Genomic DNA, 27,123 nt, shown 5'->3' with positions numbered 1-27,123 from the left:
TGGTTCAGCTTCCTGGATTTCAATGCTCAATAGTCACAATGACTTGGTTTATAATATCAGCAAATGCTGCTTTCTTAAATAAGCATAGAAACATTTGATATACATGCACATACACACACACTTGTATTTACAGTATATCCTTAAGGCTGTCTTTCGATGATTCAGTGACTGTCTTACTTCCATGCTTCTCAAGTCTAGCTGCCATGGACCCACGACAAGCGCAGATGCAGCACTCCTGTGGGGTCCAGCAGCCCAGTCGACTACCGTTGGCTCTGCATGGGGTTTGAATGGCCTGTTGGGGAAGCTGACAGTGGTTTTATTTGAAATTCCGCGACCGCGGGTCTGCGTCCAAGATGGTGGCGCCTGTTAATCGGTAGCAGCCACGAGGGGCTAGACTCCAGGGAAGCAGAGGACTGGAGCTGGGTACCAGAGGATGGGAAGATCACCTCCTGTCTGAGAAGGAGAAGTGGAAATGACCCACGGGGACCATAACCACAGCAGTGGACCGGTGAGGGGTCTCTGCAGCTAAGGGACCAGTGCATGCAGCGGGCTGCTGGAAATTTGAGGCGAGGAACCCGTTGAAGCTCTGGGCTGCCAGAGACTGTTATTGGGAGACTTGCGGTGGGCTGTGGACTGCTGGAGACTGGCTCAAACTGGCTGGAGGGATACCAGGTAACAAAACTGGGATGTGAGAAGGTACCAAGGGTGCTGAAGGGTTCTTAACCATATCAGAGGTTCAGATCTGAAGCTCAGGTTGGCAATGGTTTGGACTGGACTATGTGTGGCTGCAGAAGTGCTAGAGGCAAATCTATGGACACTCGTGGACTCTGGGGGGACTCTCTTTTGCTTCTATCTCTCTGACTATAAGTCTGCCTGTAAGACAGTAAGAGGCAGTTAGGCAATTCCTGCCAGTGGCAAATCTGTCTGCCCTGCAGCAGGCAAAAGATATTTCATATAATGTGACATTGTTTAATTACTAGGATACTAAATTGAATCTTGAAGTAAGCAAATGGAAACTTTCAATGAGGAAGCTACAGCTGTGCAGAGTGGAATCACAGGGAGCCACACAATAAGTTGTCCGCTATTCCTACGTACAAATTACAACAGGCTCTGGAGGAGAACTAGTTTCTCAGGGAAAAGTGCAATAGGGTAGTTGGAGGCTTGAGTGGAGAATAAGTACTAACTCGACCAATGAAATTGTTTTCATGCTGTGAATTCAATTTGGATATTCTCATCTTAAATTACAATACAATAAGGCATCATAATAAATGTTTATAGGTGAGAATTCTTTTTCTTTCAGAGGAATTATCATTTTTAACTATATTTCATTTAGTTTTCCAAAAAAAGGCTGCATTGCAGATACTGTGTGAAGATGCATTTAAAATTTCTCACTTTTTTTGGCATTGCACACAAGATCTTTACCTTTCCTACAATTCCAATCCCACAGTCAGCTGCTTGGATCATGCTGACATCATTACCCCCATCTCCTGTAAGAGAAATTGACAATGATAATGAGATAATGCTGCCGCTATTCAGTATGAAAATACACCAATAAATAATTATAAAATAAACTAATACATGCCACAATAGGAAAACATAATAAATATAAGGACAAATATTCACAATTGCAAAAGTGCAAAAAAAGTCAATAAACTTTTAATTTAGCCCCTTAATAGCAAAACTAAACAAACATCAAACTAGCCTAACTGAAGTCAAACTGTTCCCAAACTGTAACGGGTAATCAGAAAGAATCTTTGAGTATTTCCCTTCTAATATCTAAAAAAGAAAGCATTAGATTACTAGCAAATTAAATAAGCACTACACCCCAAGGTATAATTTTCAAATTAAATACACAAAATCAGTTCTGAATTTCTCATTAGTGATTATAGAAATAATGTGCCACTTATACTATTTAGCCTCACCCCTACTGGACAACTGGTGAACATCACCTCTTTATTTACAATGCCCTTCATTGCCACCATGTGGATTTTGGACACATTACATCAAACAGAATTTCAAATTCCATTTGAAGGATAGACACCTGGTAAATGAGTTGTTTATGACTTTGTTGCTTCTTGAAATGATAAATTGCAGTCATTAAACATTTTATAGTTGAGATGTAAATGGAAATAAATGGTAAGAACGATTCTATTCCAAATCGATTTAAAGAAAAATGAATATAATCACTTTTGAGGTTATAAAAGAAAGCTTTGTTCTCCAAACCCATGATAATTAACAAACATAAATCTTCCACAATCATGGCCCCCACTTTACCTAGATTTCACTACAATGTTTGATATTTCACATGACATAAAATTGGAGAACAGAAATCAAAAATTGCTCTAAAAATGTTCTCTCTTAATGAGACAGAATTATATGGAAAAATATCACAGCCAAAAAGCAATTCTCAGCTGGAATGTGATTAAGCCAAGTTTTGGCTAAGGCATTGTATTTCTTTTTCTAAATTGTTTCCAATTCCTGCACAAAGATATTGACCTATTACTTTGGAATTGTGGTTCACAGATGAAAAGCAGAGACTATCTATATTTACCTATTGCACATGTCCGTTTGCCCGTGTGCTGTTGCAACAGCTTCACGATTTGAGCCTTCTGTGTAGGAGAACATCGACAGCACACAACAGCTGGGCATTGGCAAGCAAGTTCCACAAATTCATGCTCATAATATTTCAGGCAAATCTGTAAAGACACAAATAAAAAAAAAAGCAACATCTTTCTCATGTCAAATGCATGTCAATTTTCTTTCCAAGCAACATCTTTAGAGGCGTGGACCTACAATTCCGCATGTACACCTGTAAAAAAATAACTTTTATCAGCTATTGTTCAGTGGACAGCCTAATATTTTACTCGAAAGATTACAAGTCCCATTCCAGAGGCTTGGAAAAATTTTTGAATGATTGTACCTCAAGGAGTCTAACATTGTTGGCTGTGCCATTTTTAAGATGAGAAACTGAAGGCCTGTTCAGTTCCTCAGGAGGCCACTATAAAATTCTCGCACAATTTTGAAGATTCGGAAGCCAAGATGTATCCCTCAAAACAGCATACATTGACAATATCATATTTCTGCCTTTGGGAGCTTGCTGTGCACACACCAGTTGCTTAATTTTCTTCATTAATCATTGGTTGTAAGATACAAGGATGGGTGTGGAAGCTGATCACATGACTGTATGCACTACATTTGCTGAAGTAGAAAGTTTGGGACACTGAGGGAGATGACTAACCGACGTATTTGTAAATAATTAGATTATACTGTGGAGCAGGTACCTGGAGTACTATTGATATCAAAGCTTGCAAAAATATTAAGGATTCCTGGCTTGTCTATAATGTATTAACCAGAAATTGAACCTAGAAACTTTTGTAGACGTTGCTTTGCTTACTCCAAAATGTGATTAGAGAGAATACAGAATTAATGCTATTCAAAATCAAACTGTCCAAGAGAGAGAAGAGTGAAATGCTTCCAAAGAGAATGACTCCTGGCATTGAATCTTAATGTGCAATGTATAATGCTCCTTGAATTTTAACAGACTAGATCAATTGTTTCACCAAGAAAGCTGACTTTTCGGCTTTTAGTTGAATAAGACATTGCAAATTTTTTTTTATTTACATTCACAGGATGAGGAGTGTGGTATCCTGGTTGTACCACTGAAGATGATGGTCAGGTGTCCAGTTCAACCACTCATAGTTATCAGCTCCAAGTAAGACCATTTTATGGAGAGGCAAAGCAAACTACATGTGCTTTTTAAAAAATATATATATATATATATATAATTTAATGGTCTCATGGTCACCAAGACTTGAATCAGGTTATTTACTTCAAATTTTAGAGTCTAAATTTAAATTGCCAACCAACTTTAGACGATCTAACACAACATCTCTGAATTATTCCGAGCCTCTAGATTGATGGAGTAATAACAGAGCTTCCCATTCTGAAAATAAAACATTTCTCCAATTCTGACATCTCTTATGTTCCAACACTTTTTTACATTCAGATGTTTGTCTCAAACTTATAATTATCTACCTGAAGGTTATTGCTTCTCCATCACTCTTTTCTCCTTTAAAATATTCCTTTTAAAAAAGCAGTAAAAATGTGCTGAGCATAACTTGTTTGATTACCTTCCTTATGGATAATATACACCCAGAAAAACTGGAACGGGAATTGAAACACTGAAAATAGAACAAGTTCAAACAATGCAAATTTCTAATGAAACTGTCATTATGAATGCAGAAGCTACCAAAAAAATGTCTGATCATCCTAAAATGTTGGAATGCATTCATGGCTTTCACCACTAAAGTTCAAGAATGAAGTTGTCTTACTTGAATAATACATGGCTTTGGCAAGACCACACCCAAAGTATTGTGTATGACTTTTGTTTCCTTTGGAAAAAGAAAAGGATTTACTTGCTATAGAGGGAGTGCAGTGAAGATTCACCAAACTGCGACCTTACGTGGTAGGTCAGTCAAATCAGAAGAGATTGAGGAATCTAGGGCTCTGTTCTCTGGAGCTTAAAAGAATAAAAGGTGAAATCACTGAAACACAAAACTCTTAGAAAGTTTGACTGGGTGCTTGCAAGGATGCACAACAGGTCAACATTTCAAAATAAACATTCAGTCACTTAGAACTGATATAAGGAGAAGACTCTTCACTCAATAAGTGGAACAGCTTTAACATTTTCTATCCCTGTTAACTGTGGAGGCTCAGTATTTGATTGTGGTCAAAACAGAGATCAATAGATTTCTTTATACTAAAGGAATAAAGCAAAATGGGGAACAGGAAAACAGTGTTTATGTAAATTAAAAGTAATGATTTTGTGGAATTGTAGTCTTGAGGGGTGTGTTCCTATTTGCTATGTTCTTGAAAAGATAATGGAAATAGAATTATGAGCTAAAGAATTTGACGGAGTGGTTTATAAAAAAGTGATTCCTTTTCCACATGTTTCATGCCATCTATATGCAGCAGACTTTGGTGCTTACCTCTAAGGAGTCTCCTGATATAACCAGAGTACAGTCATGCTTCCTTCTGAAAGCATTCAGCTCCAAATGGGCTTCTCCACGATTTGTTACCTGTTAGGGCAAGCCTCCGATTTAGTCCAGAAAAAATGTGTCAACCAATGATTAGCAGAACATCAGTGCCCATTTTATTCTGGGCAGACATAGAAGCAAACTGAGTTACTTTAGATCATTTGGAAACACAATCACAGAAATTGGAAAAATGTAGTCATTATGAATGCATGGGTATTTTGCAGTCCTGAACAATTAAATTAGTTTTTATAACTAGGCTTTCACTTGGCACATGCATGGAAAAGGAAAATGTTTTTTTTCCAAAAAATTGTTATTTTCAGCTGGGGTTAAATAATCACATATTGTCACTTTGCATCCTCTGTTTGCTCCAGGGTGTTAGCTGGTTCACTGTTACCCTCTAGTGGTTGCAAGATTTCATGCTGTTCTGCATTTCAACTTGTTATTAATATATGCTCCCACTTGCCTTCTTCATGCCAGCATCCCCCTGAAAGCAATGATTCCTTTCAGGAGTTGAAGTCCTAATCTATATGTTCCAATTTCTCCCTGGATAATATTTCTTAACCACTGCATTTTTTTAAAATCAAATACATTGTTAAATGCTTTTTCAAAGTCCATTTAACTTTTTATTCCATATTACCTCAGAGAAAACAATACTTAAAAGCTCCAAGAATTCAAGCTTCTTTCAGGAAATAGGCAACAAATATACTAGTCGACTGTTGAAATGATGTGCAACTATTCTGGTTAACCCTAAAAATATATTCTTGTGCAAAATCTTTTAAACAGTCAGCAAGGCAGGGAATAATCCTATGCAAATTAATCATTCAGATTTTCAAAATGTCTGCATTCATAAAGATTGCTAGTATGTAAATTCATGCTTGTTTTATATACACTTGTACCATCTCATCACAGGCAGGGTAATTTCCAATATTAAATTACATCCATGTCGGACATCTTGAGACACAGGGATCAGGTTATCCATACTAATTGTGAAAACAGGTCTGGTCATTGGTTAATACACAAAAGTGTTGGAGAAACTCAGCAGGTCATGCAGCGTTCTTTATGAAAAAGATACATAACTAACATTTCAGACTTGAACCCTTTGTCAAGGTATGAGCAAAAAAATGGAGGGGAGAGGAGCACAGGTCTACAGGGAAGAAGTCGTAGTGGTAAGTGCCAGCATAATGAGAATAGTGTAAGAGGAGTTGGTCAGGGATCCACTGGCCCTGTTTAATGCCTCCTATCCTCATTTTACTGGCTACCTCCCGTCGGCTTTCTCAGTCTTGATGAAGGATTCTGACCCAAAACATCAACAGTTTTTTCTCTCTCAATAATGTTGCTCAACCTGTTGAGTTCCTCCAGTATCCACAAACTCTTATGCCTTGATCTGAAGACAGCTCCATTGATCTGAATGGGCAATGATAACAAAATAAACAAAGGTGGGGGGAGGGAAGGGGAATATCACAGAACATGTGGATGAAATATAACAAAGTCCAGTCTCAACACAGGACTTGGTAGATGCATTCATCTGCAGAAGATTAAAAAGTCATCTTTTTTTTCCCCTAATCCATAGACCTTCTGCAAAATAAAGAGTTGCAAGTGTATATCTGCAGAAGGTTCAATTAATTTCTGGGCCATTGGCTTATTTAGGTAAATTTCATTGCATCAACAACATTTGTTTATACAATTCAATAAAATTCAGCCACAATTTAATAAAAAATCTTTTGCACCTTTGTACTGCAAAAAGAATCAATGAAGTGTTCAATGCAAACATTTTGTAATTCTCTTTTTTTTGTACTGTAGTCCAGTTTGAAAATGGCTTTTCCTGCTGCATATGGAAGAACATACATTTACGAAAGCCTCTTGATTGGTTGCACTTACAGGACGGAAAATGTGGACATCTTGGTTTCTAGAGACCAGATGTGAGCTTTTTGCGATGCAGGTGGCTGTTTCCAGTTTATCTCCAGTTAACATCCATATCTGGAAGAAAATTTGAAGGATCATTCATACTAAATTGTTCTTGTGCTGATCACAATTGAAAAAAAAATGTTCTCCACATGGTCCCAGTATTTTTCGTTTTGAATTAGACCAGCCACAATCAAGTAGATAACGTTAAAAATGACAAATTGTCATTGCAGCCATGGTGTTCGTTTCTCGTCCTCAATCTATGGGTAGCCTTTCATGCAATTGACTATATCGTTCTCTTTAAACTTCCCTCAGTCAGCAAGCTGGATAGAACAACCATTCTGATCTGACAGGAGAATCAGCTGCAGCAGCTCCTCATCCCATTTCCGATCCATAATTGGCTGTCTTATTTGCCATTCTCACATTGCTTTTTAGCATCACCATTCAAGGTACCAGATGGTATAGACAAGTTGGCTTCAAACAGCTCCATCTCATAACATTCAATTCTATTTTCATAAACAGATTGATGGAAAATAGATTATCCTATCTATCCTGAAAGGAAATGGATGACCTTGCACTCAAACTGGACGTTCCACTAGATTGGAAGACGAAGAAAAAGAAGTGATGATACCATTTACCTGGAAAGAGTGATCGTTGCATTCTTCTTTGTTTGAATTGGTAGTTCACTAGCATTTTTATTCATTGGCTGACATGGGCATCACTGACACAACTAATATTTGTTGCCCATGCCAAATTACCCTTGGGAGAAAAAAGGGGCTAACCTCACACCAATGAAAATGCTGCCTTAAAGCTGTGGGTAGGCATCCACAGAGACACACACACATACACACATAGAGAGAGGGAGAGAGAGAGAGAGAGAGAGAGAGAGAGAGAGAGAGATAGTGTGTTTGAGTGCCAGATTTAAGAGCTATAAACAGGTCTTTAGTAAGTCCTTTGACAAGGTCCCATGTGGAAGGTCAGTTCAGAAGATTCAGACATTAGTATTCATAGAGAGGTTGTAAACTGGATTTGAAATTGGCTGAATGGGAGAACGCAGAGAATGGTAGTGGATGATTGCTTCTCAGATTGGAGGCCTGTGACTAGTGGGGTGCCTCAGGGACTAATGCTGGGATCATTGTTGTTTGTTGTGTGCATCAATGATCTGGATGATAATGTGGTAAATTGGATCAGCAAGTTTGCTGACGACACTAAGATTGGCAACATTGTGGACAGCAAGAAAGGCTTTCCAAGCTTGCAGAGGGATCAGGACCAACTGGAAAAATGGGACAGAAAATGGCAGATGGAATTTAATACAGACAAGTATGAGGAGTTACATTTTGGAAGGACAAACTAAGAAAGGATAAACACAGTGAATCGGAGGGTACTAAGGAATGTGGAGAAAAAAGGGAATCTGGGAATACAGATACATAATTTCCTGAAAGTGCTGTCACAGGTACAGGGTTGTTTTAAAAAAAAAGCTTTGGCATCTTAGCCTTCATAAATCAATGTATTGAGTTTAGGAGTTGGGATGTTATGGTGAGGTTGTATAAGACATAGATGAGGCCAAATTTGGAGTATTGTGTGCAGTTCTGGTTGCCTAACTACAAGAAGGTTATCAGTAAGATTGAAAGAGGGCAGAAAAGATTTACTAGGATCCTGCCTAGTCTTCAGGAGTTGAGTTACAGGAGAAGATTAAACAGATAAGAAATTTATTCCTTGGAGCATAGAAGAATGACGGGAGATTTTTTCAAAATTATGAATCTTGAGAGAGTAAATATGAGATGGGGGATGGGAAAGAGAGCGCGGGGGAGGGGGAGAGGGCAGGGGTTGCCATGGGACGAGAGCAATGGAGATAGAGAGAGAAATGTTGATATAGAGATTATAGATATATTAATATACATTTTATATTCTATATATATAAATAATATTTTTCAGATGTTGCATCTTCTACTGTGATGAAATGCTTTGAGAGGGTGGTCATGGACAGAATTAGCACGTACCTAAGTAAAGATCTTCACCCGCAATTTGCCTGTCATCACAATCCTTATCTCTGCTGGATCTGCACTCAGCTCTGGATCACTGCAAAAATCAGCAATTCCCTTGATTGATTACAACTCAGCCTCCATTACCATTATTCCCTCACAGCTAGTCAAGAAGCTAAAATCTCTAGGCCTCTATACTCCCCTCTGCAACTGGATCTCTGACTTTCTCATCGGAAGACCATGGTCAGCACAAATTGGAAACAATGTCTCCCTCTCACTGATCATCATCACAGGCGCACCCCAAGAATGCATGCTTAGCCAACTGCTCTACTCATTATACACACGACTGTGTGGCCAGGCACAATTCCAATGCTATCTTTAAGCTTCCTGATGACACCATAGTTGCCAGAGAATCACAAATAGCAATGAGGAAGCATACAAGAGGGAGACAGATCAACTTTGAGCTCAACGACAGCAAAACCAAGATGATTGTGGCTTCAGGAGGAAGTCAGGGGAATGCAACCCAGTCCTTATCATGGGCTCAGTAGTGGAGAGGGTCAAGAATTTCAAATTCCTGGTTGTCAACATCTGCAAGGATCTGTCCTTGAGCCTCCACGTTGATGCAATCACAAAGAAGGCTTGCCAGCGGCTATACTTTGTGAGGTGTCGGGAAGGTTCGGTATGTCACCGAAGACTCGTAAACTTCTACAGGCATATGGTGGAGAGCATTCTGGCTGGTTGCATCACTGCCTGATAAGGAGGCACCAACTCTCAGGACAAGAATAAACTCCAGAGGATTGTTAATTTGGCTTGCAACATCACAGGCACCAGACTTCACTCCTTTGAGGACATCTAAGTGAGGTGGTGTCTTAAAAAAGCAGCCTCTATCCTCAAAGACCCCCAGCACCCAGGCCATTCCCTCTTCACTCTGCTACCATTGGGGAAAAAGGTACAGGAGCCTAAAGATGAGTACTCAGTGGCACAAGGACAGCTTCTTCTCTGCTGTCATCAGATTCCTGAATAATCAATGAACCAAAGACACTAACATACTTCTTGTGCTTTTTTTTATATAGTAAAGCTGTAAGATGGTTATAATATGAATGTTTACATTATGATGCTGCAACAAACACTGAAGTTCATGACTTGTTTATGACATTAGATTCTGATTCTGATTTGATTGATAGAAGACAATTTTGTTTTCAAATTTATTGGACAATTTAAGTCTGATTCAATTAACCAAATGGGGAAAATGAGTATTGTATTTATGCCAATTAACATCACTTTAATGTTTAATGTTCCACAGCATTCTTCATAATTATTTTACACTCACAATGAACTGTGAGTAAATAATGAGGAAGGAGATGAGAGAGCTAAAAGTGCGACAAACACAGCATGGAATTTGAAGATAAGGAATAAAAGTGAAAAGTTTTAAAAGGTTATACATTTGGTGGTAGGAGACAGGCCTGATCATCAAGGAAGTTTTCATGGTAGGGAAATGTGACAAGCTGAATGATGAGTTTTACATTTTATTCATAATCTTTCAGGTTTCCCAACATGACATTGTTAACTTAGACATCCGAAAAGTGAACTGGAGGCTCATCCAATCTGACCTTTATTCCAGCGTTTCTCAACATTTCTAGTGTTGGCCTCACGTCTGCTTGTAGTTGATCTTCCACTCCGGTGAGGCAGAGGAGTTCCATCTCCCGTTCAAGACTCTCCACAACCGCTGCCACCTTTAGCGAACGATCATGAACACTCAGCTTTGCCTGATTATATCGGTTCTGACAAGTAGAAGGAACCACTTTTAAACTGACCATGCAGGCAAAACTTGCAATCTATAATACTGTTGAAACTACACAGAGAAATTCTCAGATTCATAGAGTTGCATGGCACATAGCAGGCAGTGGGGCTCAAATTGTTCATTTCAACCATCATCTACTCGATAAACATCATATCTATACGAATCCCATTTTGCTGCATAATTTCCTAGTTTATAAAAGTCCAAACACAATTTATTCTCCAAATGTCTATCCAAGTGCCTTTTAAATGCTGTAATTTTATCTGCCTTGGATAAGCTGGGGCTGTTTTTCCAAGAGGGTAGATAATCAGTGTGGTGTGCTTTTGGAATGAACTGCCAGAGGAAGTGGTGGAGAGGCAGGAACATTTACAATTAAAAAAAACATTTAGACAGGTACATGGATAGGAAAAGTTTGGAGCACTACGGGACTAGCCAAGTTAAGCATGGACAAGTTGGACTGGAAGGCCTATTTATTTATTGTGACCATCATTCTTTTGGTATATCAGAATAACAGAGACTGGAAACAGGCCTTTCAGCCTAATTTGTCCAGGCCAACCACCCACACTAGTCCAATCTTCCTGCATTTGGCCCATATCCCTCTAAACCCACCCCATGCATTCGTGTATGGAAAAAATCTTGCCACCTCCCCCCCCCCCCCCCCCGATCTTTAAATTTCTCCCCTCTTACCTTAAATCTTTACCCTCTAGTTTAAGACTTCCTCACCCAAGAAAAAATCTCCTCAATTTTTAAAATCTTGCTTGGTTTAACATCCACACTTATTGCACGGATATTGATAGAAATCCATTGAAGATAAACTTGACATGGGTCACTTGAAAAGGGGTGTTGATGAATGTGTAAACAATGCATGCCCAATAACAATCGGCAGACATAACACCCATTCAGTTCCACTCAAAATTTTGAAACAGCCTCAGCGTACTCCCCCTATTCACCATAATAACTGAATTTTGCCTCACTCAACCAATCTGCCTTTTCCCCTGCCTGGTTAATAATTCTGGTTAATAAAAGTTTATCCATCTCAGCGTTAACCTTGGCAATTCAACTATCAATTGTTTGCAGACGAGTGTTACAAATTACTATCTCCTGCATGTGCAAGTGGTCACATGGGATAAAACTCAATGGAGCTAAATTTCAAGTAATTGTTACAATTTCTGCCTGTTCAGCAAAGCAACGGGGAAGAATTTTCTACCTCTCAGGATAATAAATTGATGATTTATTTTCAGTATATTTCTAAAGCAATCCTAATGTTGCACAGATGATTGTATTTTGGTGTGAACAAAGTGAGTGTAGACAATAGACAATAGGAGCTGGAGTAGGCCCTTCGGCCCGTCGAGCCAGCACCGCCATTTTACAGATCATGGCTGATCACTACCATCAGTACCCCTTTCCACCCTTATCCCCATAACCCTTAACTCCTTTGCCCACTAGAGTCTTATCTAACTCTCTTTTGAACATAATCAGCGAATCTGCCTCTACCACCCTCTGTGGCAGAGCATTCCACAGATTATTTTTAACATTCGGGACACTTAGAATGGAACTTCCATCAGTTACAGATCAGGCTTCAAGTGATTCACTTTGCAAATTTTGCATGTATATTCTTTAATGCATCTCTGAAATTTGCGTCAACTAATTCTTCCAGCAGTGCTTTACGGGTAAAGGAGTTTATTTTTAAGAAGCATTTCATGGTGATCAATTTCTATTGAAGACCTCTACTTTTGCTTTTCCCTAAAAATGAAATATTTTCCCTCATCGCCCAATCAAAATCAAGGTTCAAATCCAGAACTGTCTGTAAAGAGTTGGTACATTCGTCCTGTGACTGCATGAATTTCTTCTGGGTGCTCCAGTTTCCTCCCACATTCTAAAGGTGTTTGGGGCTAGTCAGCTAATTGGTCACGTGGTATAACTGCACAACATGGACTTGTGGCCATACCGTGCTGTATCCCAAATTTAAATTTATTTTTAAATTCAAAATTTTAAAAACATCATATCACTCTCACAGGAGAGACCCGGATGATGTCGCCTTTTCAGAAGCACAGAATTTCACAAGTATTAGCTTTGCAAATTCCTTTTACATTCTTCAAGTTTTAGTTGTTTAGCAAAATTTCTCTACTGGATTAAAAAAAAATCAATGTGCTCAACTTGCTTATTGATCTACATAAGACTTTTACTTATTTGCCAGTTCTCTTTCCTGTCCATTATGCAATAGCTCACAGTCACCAATGTGGAAGCTTTTGTTTCAGGAATAATTAGTGAAGGAGCTGTATTTGAGGGATCGGAGTGTAAAGTGGACCTATCAACTCAGGACTCTGGATCAAATGGCAGATTCATCAAATTCCTAGTGAGCAGATGTGGAAAGAACCAAATGTCTTTAAATTTTACACGAGTGGATGATGTAATTTGGGCAGGGTCAAAAAATAATGGCCAGGAAGGATAATTGAAGGGGAAAAAAAAAAATCACCCTAGTATATTATGCAGTTTCAGAATATAGCGCTGAAGAACATTCTTTGGGTTGAGTGGAGAAAATAGTACATTCTACTACATATACTAGAGGAAAACTAGGAGTGGCTCTGCATCAGAAATAGAAAAATTTCATTCCCACGCAAGAACATCCTGTATCTTGACGGAAACAAAATGTGAAGGAACTTTGATTAGACAATTAACATACCGACATACTATTTTTAATAAAACTGTGGATAAATTTAGCACTTTATAATCATACATTAATATAATTGAAGCCTATAAGCTCTAAATCATCAGATAATTGGCAGTAAGGAACAGTTTCAAATAACCAACAGTATATTTATGTGAATCATGATTTTTATGTTTGGGTGGATTGGCCAAGTTCATCGGATGGATGTTTCAGTAAATCCTCTACAATGGCCACTGGTTCAGAGTCTGCTGAACACCCACAGCTCAACTACAAGGACAAATGCAAGTGAGATGAGAAGGTGGAAGGCTTTGACATAGATAACTGGGAGATAGTTTCTAATGGTTAAGACTTGAAAGGCTGTCTGCTTGGGAGGAGGGCATTGGAAAAGGTAAGGAGATTATTTTGAGAAAACTAAAACTAGACCACTGCTATAAAGTGGTAGCCAACTAGACGATGTTCAACATGGAGCTGACTGCTGTTTAAACCATGGTTCCAAAGGATGGAATGTTGAATTGCCAGTAATAAGGAAAATCACAACTTGGGAAAATTCCAACAATTCTCATGGTAGTAAATTGGTAAAGAGTAGACAAACAAATTTTAAAAGTCCACAGCTGTGATCAAAACCATTATTGTGAATTTCAATGCATTTCTACAGAGAAAGCAAGGAGCTAAGTAATGTGGTGCAAAGTATTCCTGAGAAAATCTACTGCAAGTAAGAAGATGGCACAGACCCCCATTCCAATGAGAATAAAATAAACCACAAGCTGGTCAGGATGTTGACTGGTATACCAACAGATGCAGCATTTTGCTTAAACCCATGTTGGCCTCTTGAGATCACCTGAAATCAGATCTTAAAGTGGGCATTTTATAACAGGTGTTGGCAGACTTCATCAATAGTTGTAAAGATATTCATCACATAACCAGCAATGATTATTGTCAGTATCAAGTTATTCAGTCCAAAAGCAAAAACCAACTGCTCTAAATCTAAAATTTAAATAGAAAATGCTGGACATATTCAGATGGAGAACAAATGCCACTTAAGCTGCAAAGAATTTCCAGGCTTTGTGATTCTCATTTCAACTTTAATGGAAGTCCAATTGTTTCTTACATTTTAAATTTTACTACATGCATTCTTTTGCACTACATTTCTTTGCTTCCTGCAACTCACCAGAGGTTGATTGCTTCTGAGGCCATTTATTTAGCAAAACAATTTTCATTTTCATAGAATGTGCAACACTGCAAATGTCCCAAAGCATTTCATGATTGCTGTCAAACAGAAATTGATGATGGGCCATGGAAAGATAATTAGGATATTGACCAATTGCTTGGTGAGAGATGTAGATTTCAAAGTGCATCTTAAAAGAAAGGGGTTTGGAGATGCAGAAATGCCATGAGCTTTAGTGGAAAATGCCAAGTTCAGGGACAAGACAACCAAACAAATAGCAATCACGAATCATGGATGTATGTGGCTGTATTTCAGAAGAATAAAAAGATTTGAAGTTTATAGAAATGGAGACTGCAGAGATCGTGAAGTTAGACCAACCTGTGGCACCTCACAAGCCACAGCCTGCCAAACCGGAATGAACCTTTTTATTATGACTGAATTCTGTTAGCAAACTCTGAATCCACACAAGTACTGTATATTATTCCTAAGTCTAATGATTCTCTGGTGTGGTATTCTCATGAGAAGCTTACATATGTAATTAAGTTCCACAAAATTATGACTAAGCCATCACTGTACATTTATGATTCTACCATTTGCATGGTAAATTGTATTTTTTTTTAATTTTTAGGAAGAACTCTGCAGTTGACCTAACTTCCACAGTTTTATAATCTAAGGTTGCACTGGCCTCCATCATTGTACAACTTGCTTGATGATCAGAATTAAAAATACTAGTTCATCAATGGTTTTAAATTTAGATCGTGATTTTCTGCACAGCATTAATTTACTTGATTGCACACATCATTTATTCATTCCAAGACCATATCTTTCACTTCATTTCGAAGCGTGATATTTTACACCTGGTTGCAAATGTACAAAAAGGTACAAAGGACACAGCTAGATGAACCAGTCAAGACTTCTAATTAACACCTAACAAGCAAAGACAATGCCAACATACAAATGCCCAGGTAATTAATCTTCCCATTAAAATGATTGCATTTCAAAGCTGATCTCAAAACATTTGGTGGATTAGGAAAAATGGAAATACTTTGGGATAACACGAAGACATGAATACTTAGTTATAATAGGTATTCCTTTATTCTCTTTCCATGAAAATACTATGCTCTCTTTTGCTTTCAATTATTCTTTTGAAACTGAGGCTTTCAATGAATTGTGAACTCCAGTTAGGCAAGAAAATTACTTGGGTATTGCCCTCCTCCAGAGGATTCAAATCACACCAATTGTTTCCCAACTGTCTATGCTAAGGATAGATCCAGTTTACCAGAATCTATTGGCTCAGAAGCAGTCAAAAAGTGCTAAATCAGAACTACCATGCAAGGACAAGTTATATGTTCTTGTCAGCTAATAGGTACAAGTGACAGGTTTGCTTGTAGTGTTCTAACATTAACTCTTCATCTAAATCGATGTCTTCCTAACTTAACAAGACTAATGGTGCAGAAGGACCCTAACTCTTCCTAGTATGCCAGAATGTCACAAGAATGATCATAGCATTTTCCACTCAAAACTTATTCTCAATAATGCTTGATCAAACTGTCCAAACCATTCTGGAAAAGAGTTTTTTGTTCTTGCTCACTGGTGAACTTTCCTTCCAGCCCTTGGAAAACTCTGCGATCTAACAGCAGGTTTCCCAGTTTCCTTAAACTACAGCTCTGCGTGAATCAATCTTAACCAGGAAAGGTTGGAGGGGACAACAACGACTGACAGAAATATTAAACATTTTTAACCAAGAATCAAGCAGAAAATTTACTGGAAAAGATCTTCCATGAATTTCAGATTCAAATGCTGTGTACAGATTTCATTCCAGAAGTCTGACAAACTTGAACATCTATTGAACATGTTTACTGTAGTTGAGGCTCCAACTGTACCTCAAAATCCTGGTACTGCTCTTCTGTTAAGGATTTTTTGGCCACAACAAGTGTCCTTAGTCCTTCTCTTGCCATGTTCCCACACTGCAAAAAGTGAACAAAAATACCTTTGCTTGAGGTTACTGGATCTTTTTCTGGAGCCTTGAGGTGTCCAACATTTTATGTTGTGTTCAAACCTGATTTCAAAGATCAATTCAGACTACAACATAGTAGTCTATAGTAGTTTTTTTTTCCATAAAACCAAACATTTGCATTCAAATTTATTATTTCCATTAATAGTAAGTAAAGTAAAAATTGCCTGGAAAAAATAAGTGATTTGGATGGTCAACTAGATTGAAAGGAACTTGAAATGGGGTGTATTTGTTGTGGTCCAACCATTGTGGATGGGGCAGGGTTAATGAGCTGGTTAGTCTTGTTCTTTGAAGATGAAAAACCTGCTAGCTATGGTATGGTGTTCTCACACCAACTACCCAGGTTCAATGCAAATTGCCTGGATGGAATTTGTATGCTTCTCCTGTGACCAGCCACATTATCTCCGAGTGCTCAGGATTCCTCCCACATGCCATCAATGTGCAAGATGATTGGTTAATTGTCCCTGGCGTCTAGTTGAGTGATAGAATCTGAGGGGAGTTATGTGGGGAGAACCAGTGTTAAAGTAGGTACTTCATGATTGTCACAGTCTTGGTGGGCTAATGGAGTAATTTTTATGCTGCCTCTTTCTAAGCCTATGACCTGCAATAACTTAGTCTCATAATTTACATTGTTCATAAACTTTTCTGGGCTTAACATTGTTCAAATTGCTAACAAAGGGATATTACAATGAGCTACACAAATTTAACATAGTACATCATCCCGCTGCCTTAAACAAAATGTTTAGTAAAAGCACCATTAGACTGAAGCATGGTGTATTCAGAGTGCCACTGGAAGAGCGTTGACACAAACCGTACAAGGAATGGCTTTTCTAAATTCTGTGTTCTCTTATGAATAGGTTTCTTCTAAATTAGGAAAACGGGTATGGAAATAACCACTAGAAATGTGATAGCACTGCTCCGTTCCCTACATTTGGTAGTCAAGAAGTGTGCACATATTGCCATTTGTTATGGGTGACATGGGGAGGTGGGGGTGTTGGGAGGGCAGTATGCCTCCAGGTTTCTATGAAAACTGGATGGTTGTGAACACAGGTGACATCAAGCTCCCCAATATTCCTCAAAAGGGATTGCTGTGGACCATAAGAGTTCAATTCACACTGAAACTGCAGAATGTATCTCACATTCCCACCACTCCAACAACTCAAAGTTGCTACTATCCCTGGATTGCACTTGCTTCCCCTTTAACAACCCGGGGGGGGGGGGTGATATTGGTTGACAGCAGCCCAAACTAGGTCTTCTCATCCATTAGTTAGCTGAAAATGCTTTAAACATCCTTAATTTGATGTGAGAAGTGAAACACGAAAGTCTGCATATGCTGTGATGATAGTAAAATCACAAAATTGCTGGAACTCAGCAAATCTCACAGCATCTATAGAAGGTTTTAAAAAAAGGCAATGTTGTCATGGCAACTCTACCGCTGGTGTGAACCTTTAGTGTTCTTGCAGCTGCACAAATTCTAGATCAAACCATCGGCAACCTGTTCCAGACCCAAATCTCCGCTATCATCAGGAAGCCTTCAGGGCCAAAGGCTCTTTGGGAGTCTTCTTGCCCTCAGCACTTCTCCCAAGTGTTCAACTGCCCAGTTCTAATGTCGGCAACTCTGTACAGGTGTTAAATGGCCTATTAAAGGAGCATATTGCATTTTTAAACTAAAACCCTTCAATCGTGGCTCTGTGCCCAAGATGCTGGCACCTGTATTTGGCAGTGGCCATGAGGGGTTGCTGCCTCTAAAGGAGCAGTGGTTTGACGCAGGGCACCAGAAACAGGAAGAACACCCCTACCCATTCCGTTGAGAAGGAGTAGTGTAGGAGACGGCCCTACAAGATTGCGACAACAGCAGCAGACCAGGGAGAGGCTCAGTGGCTGAAGGATTCACACAGGCTGCTGGAGACTGGCTCTTGGGAACCAGATAACAGAACTGATATTTGAGAGGGCACTGAGGGCAAGAAGGGCTCCCAAAGAGCCTTGGGACCTGAAGGCTTCCTGATCATGTCGGAGATTTGGATGGTCTGCCAATGGTACAGGAACACTAGAGGCTAATCCATGGACACTCAATGTCTTTGAAGAGACTCGATTTTGCTTCTCTTTCTATTATTGTTAGGAGGGCTGGGCAATGCTCATGGAGACTTTTTGTTTGCCTTATGGCAGACAAAACATGGTCTATCATGTACATCACATTTTTAATGTATTATTATGTGACAATAAAAGGAACCTTTATGTTTATATTTATTCCCTAAAATATTACACATTTCTCCCATTGGTTCTTACCTCTTCTTCCAGCCAATCATTGTACTGAACAATGCTTGACATTGCCACGTCAGCTCCTTTCATGTAGAATGCAATTTCCCCTGAAGAATCATCCTATCAAAATTAAAAATCAATGGAAATTCATAAAAAAATTAAGAAAAATAAATACCAGAATATTTTCATTTCCTTCCCGTCGTTTATCTTGACCATTTCCTGATCTTGATGTCCATGTCTTCTATTTAAAACCTGGGTGATGACCACCTTTCAACCCCCGTACGTCAGAACCTTGCCTTGGTTAGGAAGTTGCTTATTATTCAAATTAAACAACAGTGCCATCATTTCAAGACCCAAATTTAAAACCTCAATGTTTAATCTATGCAGTCAAAAGTAATAATTTTTTCCCAGTGGACTAATTCTTTATCAGGACTGAACAGCATTTTCACCATGCCAGATGATATCTTTGTATGTTCCCAGATACAAGTTACATTTTGTATTCAATGGAAGATATTTTGTCATTAACTACAATCACAGTGTCTGCAGACTTTGTTGTTTCACCACATTTTTCTGTGGCAATTGTCAGACATATTTCTATGATACATCTCTCCCCTTGAGACTGGATTTTCCCTGCCCTGAACAGATGCGATGTGCAACATTAACACAAAAATAAAATTGAGATATTAAAGCATCCTTGCTTTAAAAACTTATCATGGTATACTCCATGAAAAAGCATCAAGATCCAAACGCGTGTAAAACACGACGCGAAAACAGCACTGACATTGGAATGAACTGTGGTGTTAAGTGTTCAACTTCCTCAAGGGCAGAACTTCAATTGAGATTGTGAAAAATACTGCAAAACACAACAAACATCATCTTTTGTGCTATCGGCATATAAAAGGACTAAATTGTTTCTTGTATTCATATTCTGAGGTTTTCTTGATTCACAGCATCTTTTATCTATCTGTTCATTTTCATGGAAGCTTTTGGAATCAAATGAAGAACTGAGGGTACTGGGGTTCCAATAACTGCTAACAGTAAAACATATGGGAACAAGAGGGAATGGGAGGATTGAGTTTGGATTTGACAAACTTGATCCCTTGTATTATGTATCAGCTAAATACACAGACACGAACGAGCATATCTGGGTATAAAGATACAAAAGGGGAAGGGTTAAAATCTTTTTTTTAAATTTAGTGATACAGTATGGTGAAAGTTCCTTCCAAACCATGAATACAGCCCAAATACACCCATGTGACTAAAATTTAAACATTTTAAATCAAAAGCTTGACAACTGAGGGTTAAAAATTATTGTAATTCTACGTGTCAGCACGTCTTCAGTGGTTTTCAATAATATTCTGAAATGCAAAGACCTGCTCACCAATGGAGATTTTTATAAACAGTGGGCGTCTCAAATATTTATTGATTTTATAACCATCTGTTTTCTACTCATTGTTGAAAAGTTTTCTCAGTCACATTTCCAATTTATGTCATCTCTATAATTTTCATTAATTGTACATGCAAAACCATTTAGCTGCCATTCATTATTTGAATGCAAAGAATCCATGTTACTTTTTGCATTCATTAGTGAAAGCATTGTATATCTTACTTTTATAGTTAAATTAAGCCACAAATAGCTCCACACATGATGGGATTCAGAAAAGGCCACTAACAGTTGGCTTTGTTGGGCAAAACCTCTAAAAAGAGCTTTATGCCAAAGTAGTTTTATGGGAATTAGCATTTACTCAAATATTTCAAATTTTACATTATAGAAAAGGAAGCATTTTATTAAATATTAGATTTACTTTGAATTATATCAATTTATTAAACTCACTCTGACAATGATGCCCATTCTTTTGCTTTCAGATGTGAAAGGAAAGACCTGTAGAATGATAAATGGAAGTATTTGTCCACCAGGGGTCTTCAGCTGCATAGATGACAGATCCCTGCTCACTAATGTCAGGCCCACACTCTGCGTCCACTGCACGAGAGCCACCTAAACAACGACCAAAGGTCAATTACTATTTTCTATCAAAGGCACTGAATACAAGCACATAAAGATACCTTTTGATATCTAAGCAGAGGTCAAATGTCTTCAAGTAGATTAACCAGAAGAAAACCATACATCATGTGATAACACAGAATACAATTATTTAAAAATATTTAATTTGGTTAGATTAAGAGAACACTGATCTGACTTTAAAAAAAATTCTCAAAATAAAAGCCTTGGGAATACAAAAAGCATCAATTGATGCAAAGTGTACAATAGTTCAAAATGCACTTAAGAACTAAAAAATAAATTTACCCATTTTCAGAATTGTTTTCCTATCTAATAAATCTGACATCTTAGTTATAGCACTCACATTTTTGGAAGATTAACCCAGGAAAAATGAACTCATAAATTATATGCTACATCCGACGTGGTTTTGATTACAACATTGTAAATTGATAGTCCACATTAACCGGAAACATAAGCTGGATGTTGCACAAGATTGATTAGAAACCTATCAAAATACCAGGACAGATCTCAGATTTCCAATTATAATTAAACATATTTACCATAATTAAAACTGAAAAGCATGCATTAAAACCGCTTGCTACTTAACATGTCTGAACTAATACGATTAACTTTATGAATGGTCCACTTTATAGATCCTTCTTTCTAAAGCAGTATTTTTGCAGAGTACAGCTAAATATGACAAGGTTAGAATTTTAAGCTTTTCTTTCTAATAATTTAATCACTCCACAATCTGTAGCATTATTTTTTGTGCCAAATCAATCAAGATGAAGGTCAGATCTTTTAAGAACTTTTTCTTAAATTTTGCAACTTGTTAATTAGGTAGGCTTAAATCATTTTTGTACACTCATCCTCTCATTTAAAAGAGAGTCATTAAAATCATTGTAATTACAATACTATAATTCTTTGTGGTAGAATAACTTTTGCACAGGATGTTGTCAGCTGCAAATGATTCAATACTCAAAGATTCATTTCCAATTTGTTCTGTGAAAGGTTGCTATTACAACTTGACCTGTAAATTGTATCTCTGCTAATACACTATCATTTAATTTTATGCCCCATTGTACTAAAGGGTAACGTTTGCTATATTTGGTGAATCACATCTGTTTATTACTGAAGCTCTGATTTAACAGACTGTCTGAATTTGCAGCTTTCACTATCGTAATCAAAATGTGCTTTACCTGTCTAAAGAACCCGTATCACCCTGCTGTAATCCATAATTGTCTGGTTGGCATTTATATGACAAGCCATTCAACTATTTGCTAAAATAACCATATTTGTAGCAAAACCAGAAACAAAAAATTATTTGTGATCAATATTATTTGAATCTTCCTTTGTTTGAAATTATCAGCAATATCTAACTAATCAATGTTACTTTTTTGTGGTGAGAATTGATGAAATAGGGCTACTTTTCAATATTTTACCTTTGCAGAAGTTTCCAACAAACTTACAATTCAGTAAACTCAAATCATTAAAAAAGTTTCTAATATTTAATTTATATACCTAAGCATATTTTCACTCATTATAACGCGCACAAGCATTTAAAAGTTCTCATATAGCACGCACATCCATGTGTAGTTTAAGTCAGTCCTGTCCAGTGCCTTCATAATATTCCCTTTAAACGTCACAAAAAAACAAAGCGATACATGTGCAGATAACATTATCAGCCTGGAATAACTATCACCTGTATTCAATCTAGCCCAGTGATTCCCAAAGTGGCGCTGCCACTCCTCTGTGAGCAGTAGAAAGATCCAAGGGAGTGATGAGGAAAAAAGGGGTGGTCAGGGGGCATTTAAGAAAAGGGGGGTGTTATGAATATTCAGTTTTGTTATTATTCATTCTGCTGCAAAGTTAAATGAAGAAGCCAGTGTAGTAATATTCTGGCATTGCAATCTCCGGAAGAGCTGTTAGTTGCCACAGCTAAACTCGGGGTGGCAGTAATGAGCAAAATTCTCTCGGGAGCTGGCCTTGGTGGCCACCATGTTGCACTGACATCACTACCCTCCCGTGCCACCACCTTACCTCGCTCAGCACCGCCGCCACGCCACCTCCCACCCCGTGTTCAGCGCTGCTGCTACCTCCCTCCTTCCACTCAGCACCATTTTATGGGGGTGGGGGTGCGCGCTTGGGATATTGCCTGGAAGCCAAGGGGATGGCAGGCTGAAAAAGTTTGGGAACTACTGATCTAGCCTAATCATCCATAATAAAAAAATTCATATAAAAAGCCCTCTCATTTTGTACTCCGCACATATTACCTTTTAAATCTAGGGTAGCTTTGACAATGCGAGAAATCAAACACAAATATCACACTGCTAACTTCAAACTGAAAGTAGTTACAAGAGCAGAGGAAACTGGCAAGAGTTCAAGGTCGGCGAATCATCCATTCATGAATAGAGCAAAGAGGAAGATGAGGTTGAGCAGATGAGCCCACAAAAATGCACATGTCATGGCCCCAAAGCTAAATGGCCCCATCTGAAGGAGTAATTTTTAATGTAGAACCAGTTGATGCTCAAATAACTTAAATTTTATATTCAACATGTAAATAAATTCTGGTATAGTACCCTTACAGAGATAATGCATGGTGGGCTACCCAGTCTGTAAAAAAAAAGCAACAAAAAAAAATACTGTATTCCATAACTAAACACAGGGTGCTGATAAAGATTAAGTATTTGTATTTATATTTAAAAAATAATCAAAAGCACAACTTATTACTGATGCCATATTTATTCCTTTAACATTCTGTTTTCTCCTCATGTGTGGGTGCCACTAATTATTGTCCCTTGTCTGTCAGAAGGAACAAGAATCACAACCAGGTTAGACTAGGAAGATGACAGAGCCTTGACTAAAAGGCATTAATGAACCAGTTAGGTATTTACAATAATTGTTCATTACATTTTTTTCTAGTATTAGCTCATCAAATACCAATTTTTTTTGTATTCAAAAGCACATCTTGCTATGACAGAATTTTTGAACCCTTAGTGATTATATTACTATATCCTTTCATGTCTCCATGGCATTATTAATGGGAGCAAGAGAATGCAGTGCTCAATAATGACACGAGCATTACACTAAGAAACATACACTATAGTTGATCTTCATTGGCAATAATCGCATCTTCCAAGGATGACTTCCCTGCTGATTTGACAATGTCTAATTTATATGCTCTCATTTTTGTTTCCAGACTTTGTTTCTTGCTTGCATATGATTTTTTCTAGCTATCATTATTTACATGCCATTCTCCTGCATCACTCTAAAAAGTATTCTTCTGCAGCTTTACTAAACTTCTAAGTGTTGCTTTTGTTAAAGACTGCACAGGAAGATGCCTGCCAAAGTGAACTGTTGGAATTATAGTATACAGCAGAATCAGGTAGCCCAGCAGAAAATTAATTAGGATTCAGAATGGGACAGATTGCTGTGGCCCCTGGGACAACAATGAAAGAATGTAGTCACACATCATCGGGTGAAAAGAACAAGAAATGGTAAGTTGTTTCTTGCAATGCTAAAGGCTTACTAAACGTGGACTCTGGAATCCCTTAATATAAATTGCTATTCAAGTACATTTACTACTTTATTTGGTTCTGAATGGGTGGCAGGCTTATTTGATCATCAGAAATCTGGGAACTACTTGGGAAATTGTTCATTCATAAGATAATGAGATTCACTGCATGAATCAGTAAAGGAAAATCAAGGACAAGGATGTTGGAAAACCATCGATAAGATGACAGGAAGGAATAATGTGATTAAATGAGAGAAGGAATTGGCAAATTGATACAGAGATGAGTAATGGAATGTACGTATTTGGACAGATAAGTCATGAGCCACAAACTTAAATACAATTGAGTTTTGAGGAAGGTCTTAAAATTCAGGGATGGGGGATGGTTAGGAAAGGAATTCTAGAGGGTAGTGCCCAGATCATTAGTGGTCAAGGGACTGTTCGTTGAACAAAAAGCTGGTGGCGGGGTGAAGAATGAAAGACAACAGGGTTGATGGTGGCTTGTGATGTGAACTACATGAGGAGACAGGAATTTAAAGGACAGTGGGAAAATCTTAAAGGAGAGGTGTGAAAGTTCATCATTAAACAAGAGTTAAAATGTGATGTGGTGCATGAGAAGGACGTGCTGAAGTCACTGGTGTGGCCACTTGAGATATGGAGCATAGAGTGAGGAAGACAGGAAATTTAGATTGGGAAAGTTTTAAGATATCAAAAGCATGGATGAGGAAATCATATCAGCAAGACTAATTAATCTCAAGAGAGGAGACAAGAACTAGCAGATGATGGAATCTGGAACAGGAAACAATCAGCCAGAGCATCTTACAGGTTGTCCAACATCTGTGAAAGAAAAAAAAAGGACGACATTTCGGGTCACAATACTTCAAGACTTTTCAACAGTTTTGATGAAGGGTTCCAACCTGAAACACCGAGATTTCTTTTTTTCCCTCTGACGTTGTTGGACCTGCTGAGTTCCTCCAGCTGACTGGTTTTTGCTCCGACTAATCTTACTTTATTTGTTATTAAATTACAAGTCTGTGTCAAGAAGAAAAATGAACCAGGACCTCTAAGAATGTAAGCTGACTCGTGGCATGTGACTAGTGGTGTGCCTCAAGGATTGGGCCACTGTTGTTTGTCATCTATGTCATAATCTGAATAATGTGGTAAATTAGATCAGCAAATTCAGATTTCAGATTTATTGTCAGAGTACATTCATGACATTTAATACAATCCTGAGACATTTAATACATTCCTGAGGCAGAATGACCATTCAAAAAAATCTGTACTCAAAATACACATGTAAAAAACAAAGAAATGTAAATAAACTGTGCAAGACAGAAAGAAAAAAGATCAATAAAGAGCAAAAGTAAGAGTCCTTAAATGAGTTCCTGATTGAATTTTTTTTTATTAAGGAGTCTGATGGTGGAGGGGTAGCAACTATATTTCTGAACCTGGTAGTGCGCGTCTTGTGGCACTAAAACATCTTTCCTGATGGTAGCAGTGAGAACAGAGCATGCGCTGGGTAGTGTGGATCCTTGATGCAAAGATTGGGGGTGTAGAAGTCAGCGAGGAAGGTTTTTAAAGCTTTCAGAGGGATCAGGACCAGCTGGAAAAAAATGGGCTACAAAATCACAGATGGAGTGTAATGCACACAAATGTGAGATGTTGCATTTTGAAAGGACAAACTAAGGTAGGATATACACAGCACATGGTAGGGCACTGTGGAGTGCAGTAGAACAAAAAGTACTGGGAATACAGATGCACAATTCCCTGACATCACAGATAGATAAGTTTGCAAAGAGAACTTTGGCACATTGGCCTTCATATATGAAAGTATTATGTACCGGAGTTGGGATGTGATGGTGAAGTTATGCAAGACATTGGTGAGGCCAAATAGGGAGTATTGTGTGCAGTTTTGGAACCTAAAGGACATCAATAAGATTAAAAGTGCAAAGGAGATTTACAAAGATATTACCAGGACTTGAAGAACTGAGTTATAGGGAAAGGTTAAACAGGTTATGATGGGTATAGATAGAGTAAATGCAACCAGTTTTTATCCCCCCACTGAAGTTGGATGAAATAAAAACTAGAGGACATGGGTTAAGGTTGAAAGGGGGATAGTTTAAAGGGAATATTGGGGGGAACTTCTTTACACAGAGAGTGGTGGGAGCATGGAACAAGCTACCTGGTGAATTGGTAAATGCAGGCTCAATTTTCACATTTAAGAAGAATTTGGACATGTACATTGATGGGAGAGGTATGGAGCGATATTGTCTGGGTGGAGATCAGAGCAGCTGGGCAGAATTAAAGTTCGGCACAGACTAGAAGGTCTGGAGGGCCTGTTTCACCACTACCATGTTCTATGGTTCTAAGCTGCAGCAAGTATAGGAGCTGGGAGGTGATGCTGCGGCTGTTTAAGGCATTGGTGAGGCCAGGTTTGGAGTACTGTGCTCAGTTCTGGTCTCCAAATTATAGAAAGGATATAGATAAGGTGGAGAGGGTGCAGAGAACGTTTACAAGGATTTTGCCTGGCTTACAGCATCTGGATTACCGGGAGAGATTAAGGAGACTGGGACTTTATTCACTGAAACGTAGACTATTGAGAGGGGACTTGATAGAGGTATTTAAAATGATAAAAGGAATAGATAGACTAGACATAAACAGACTCTTTCCTCTGAGGGCAGGGGAGGTTGGAACAAGAGGCCATGAGTTAAGTGTGAGGGGGCAACACTTTAGGAGAAATATTAGAGGTGGCTTTTTCCACTCAGCGAGTGGTGGCAGAATGGAATGAT

General features: G+C 38.3%; 1 protein-coding gene across 3 annotated transcripts in view; it reads right to left on the bottom strand.

Annotated features, from left to right (window-relative positions):
* Nucleotides 1–27,123, bottom strand: part of atp9b (ATPase phospholipid transporting 9B) — a 346,140-nt gene that overhangs the window by 25,068 nt on the left and 293,949 nt on the right. For all 3 annotated transcript variants that reach the window (XR_011352129.1, XM_069920813.1, XM_069920814.1), the window contains 8 exons: nt 20,659–20,820; nt 18,852–18,944; nt 16,435–16,518; nt 10,531–10,701; nt 6,915–7,013; nt 4,989–5,078; nt 2,552–2,696; nt 1,423–1,487 (listed from right to left, as the gene is read on the bottom strand). Coding sequence is in view for 2 of the 3 variants with exons in the window: in XM_069920813.1 (XP_069776914.1) it covers nt 1,423–1,487; nt 2,552–2,696; nt 4,989–5,078; nt 6,915–7,013; nt 10,531–10,701; nt 16,435–16,518; nt 18,852–18,944; nt 20,659–20,820 (909 nt within the window). In the remaining variant the exon portion in view is untranslated. The remainder of the gene's footprint in view (nt 1–1,422; nt 1,488–2,551; nt 2,697–4,988; nt 5,079–6,914; nt 7,014–10,530; nt 10,702–16,434; nt 16,519–18,851; nt 18,945–20,658; nt 20,821–27,123) is intronic.

The sequence above is a fragment of the Narcine bancroftii genome, chromosome 2, assembly GCF_036971445.1.
Source record: "Narcine bancroftii isolate sNarBan1 chromosome 2, sNarBan1.hap1, whole genome shotgun sequence".
Lineage (NCBI taxonomy): Eukaryota > Metazoa > Chordata > Chondrichthyes > Torpediniformes > Narcinidae > Narcine > Narcine bancroftii.
This window is presented reverse-complemented; position numbering and strand designations above follow the sequence as displayed.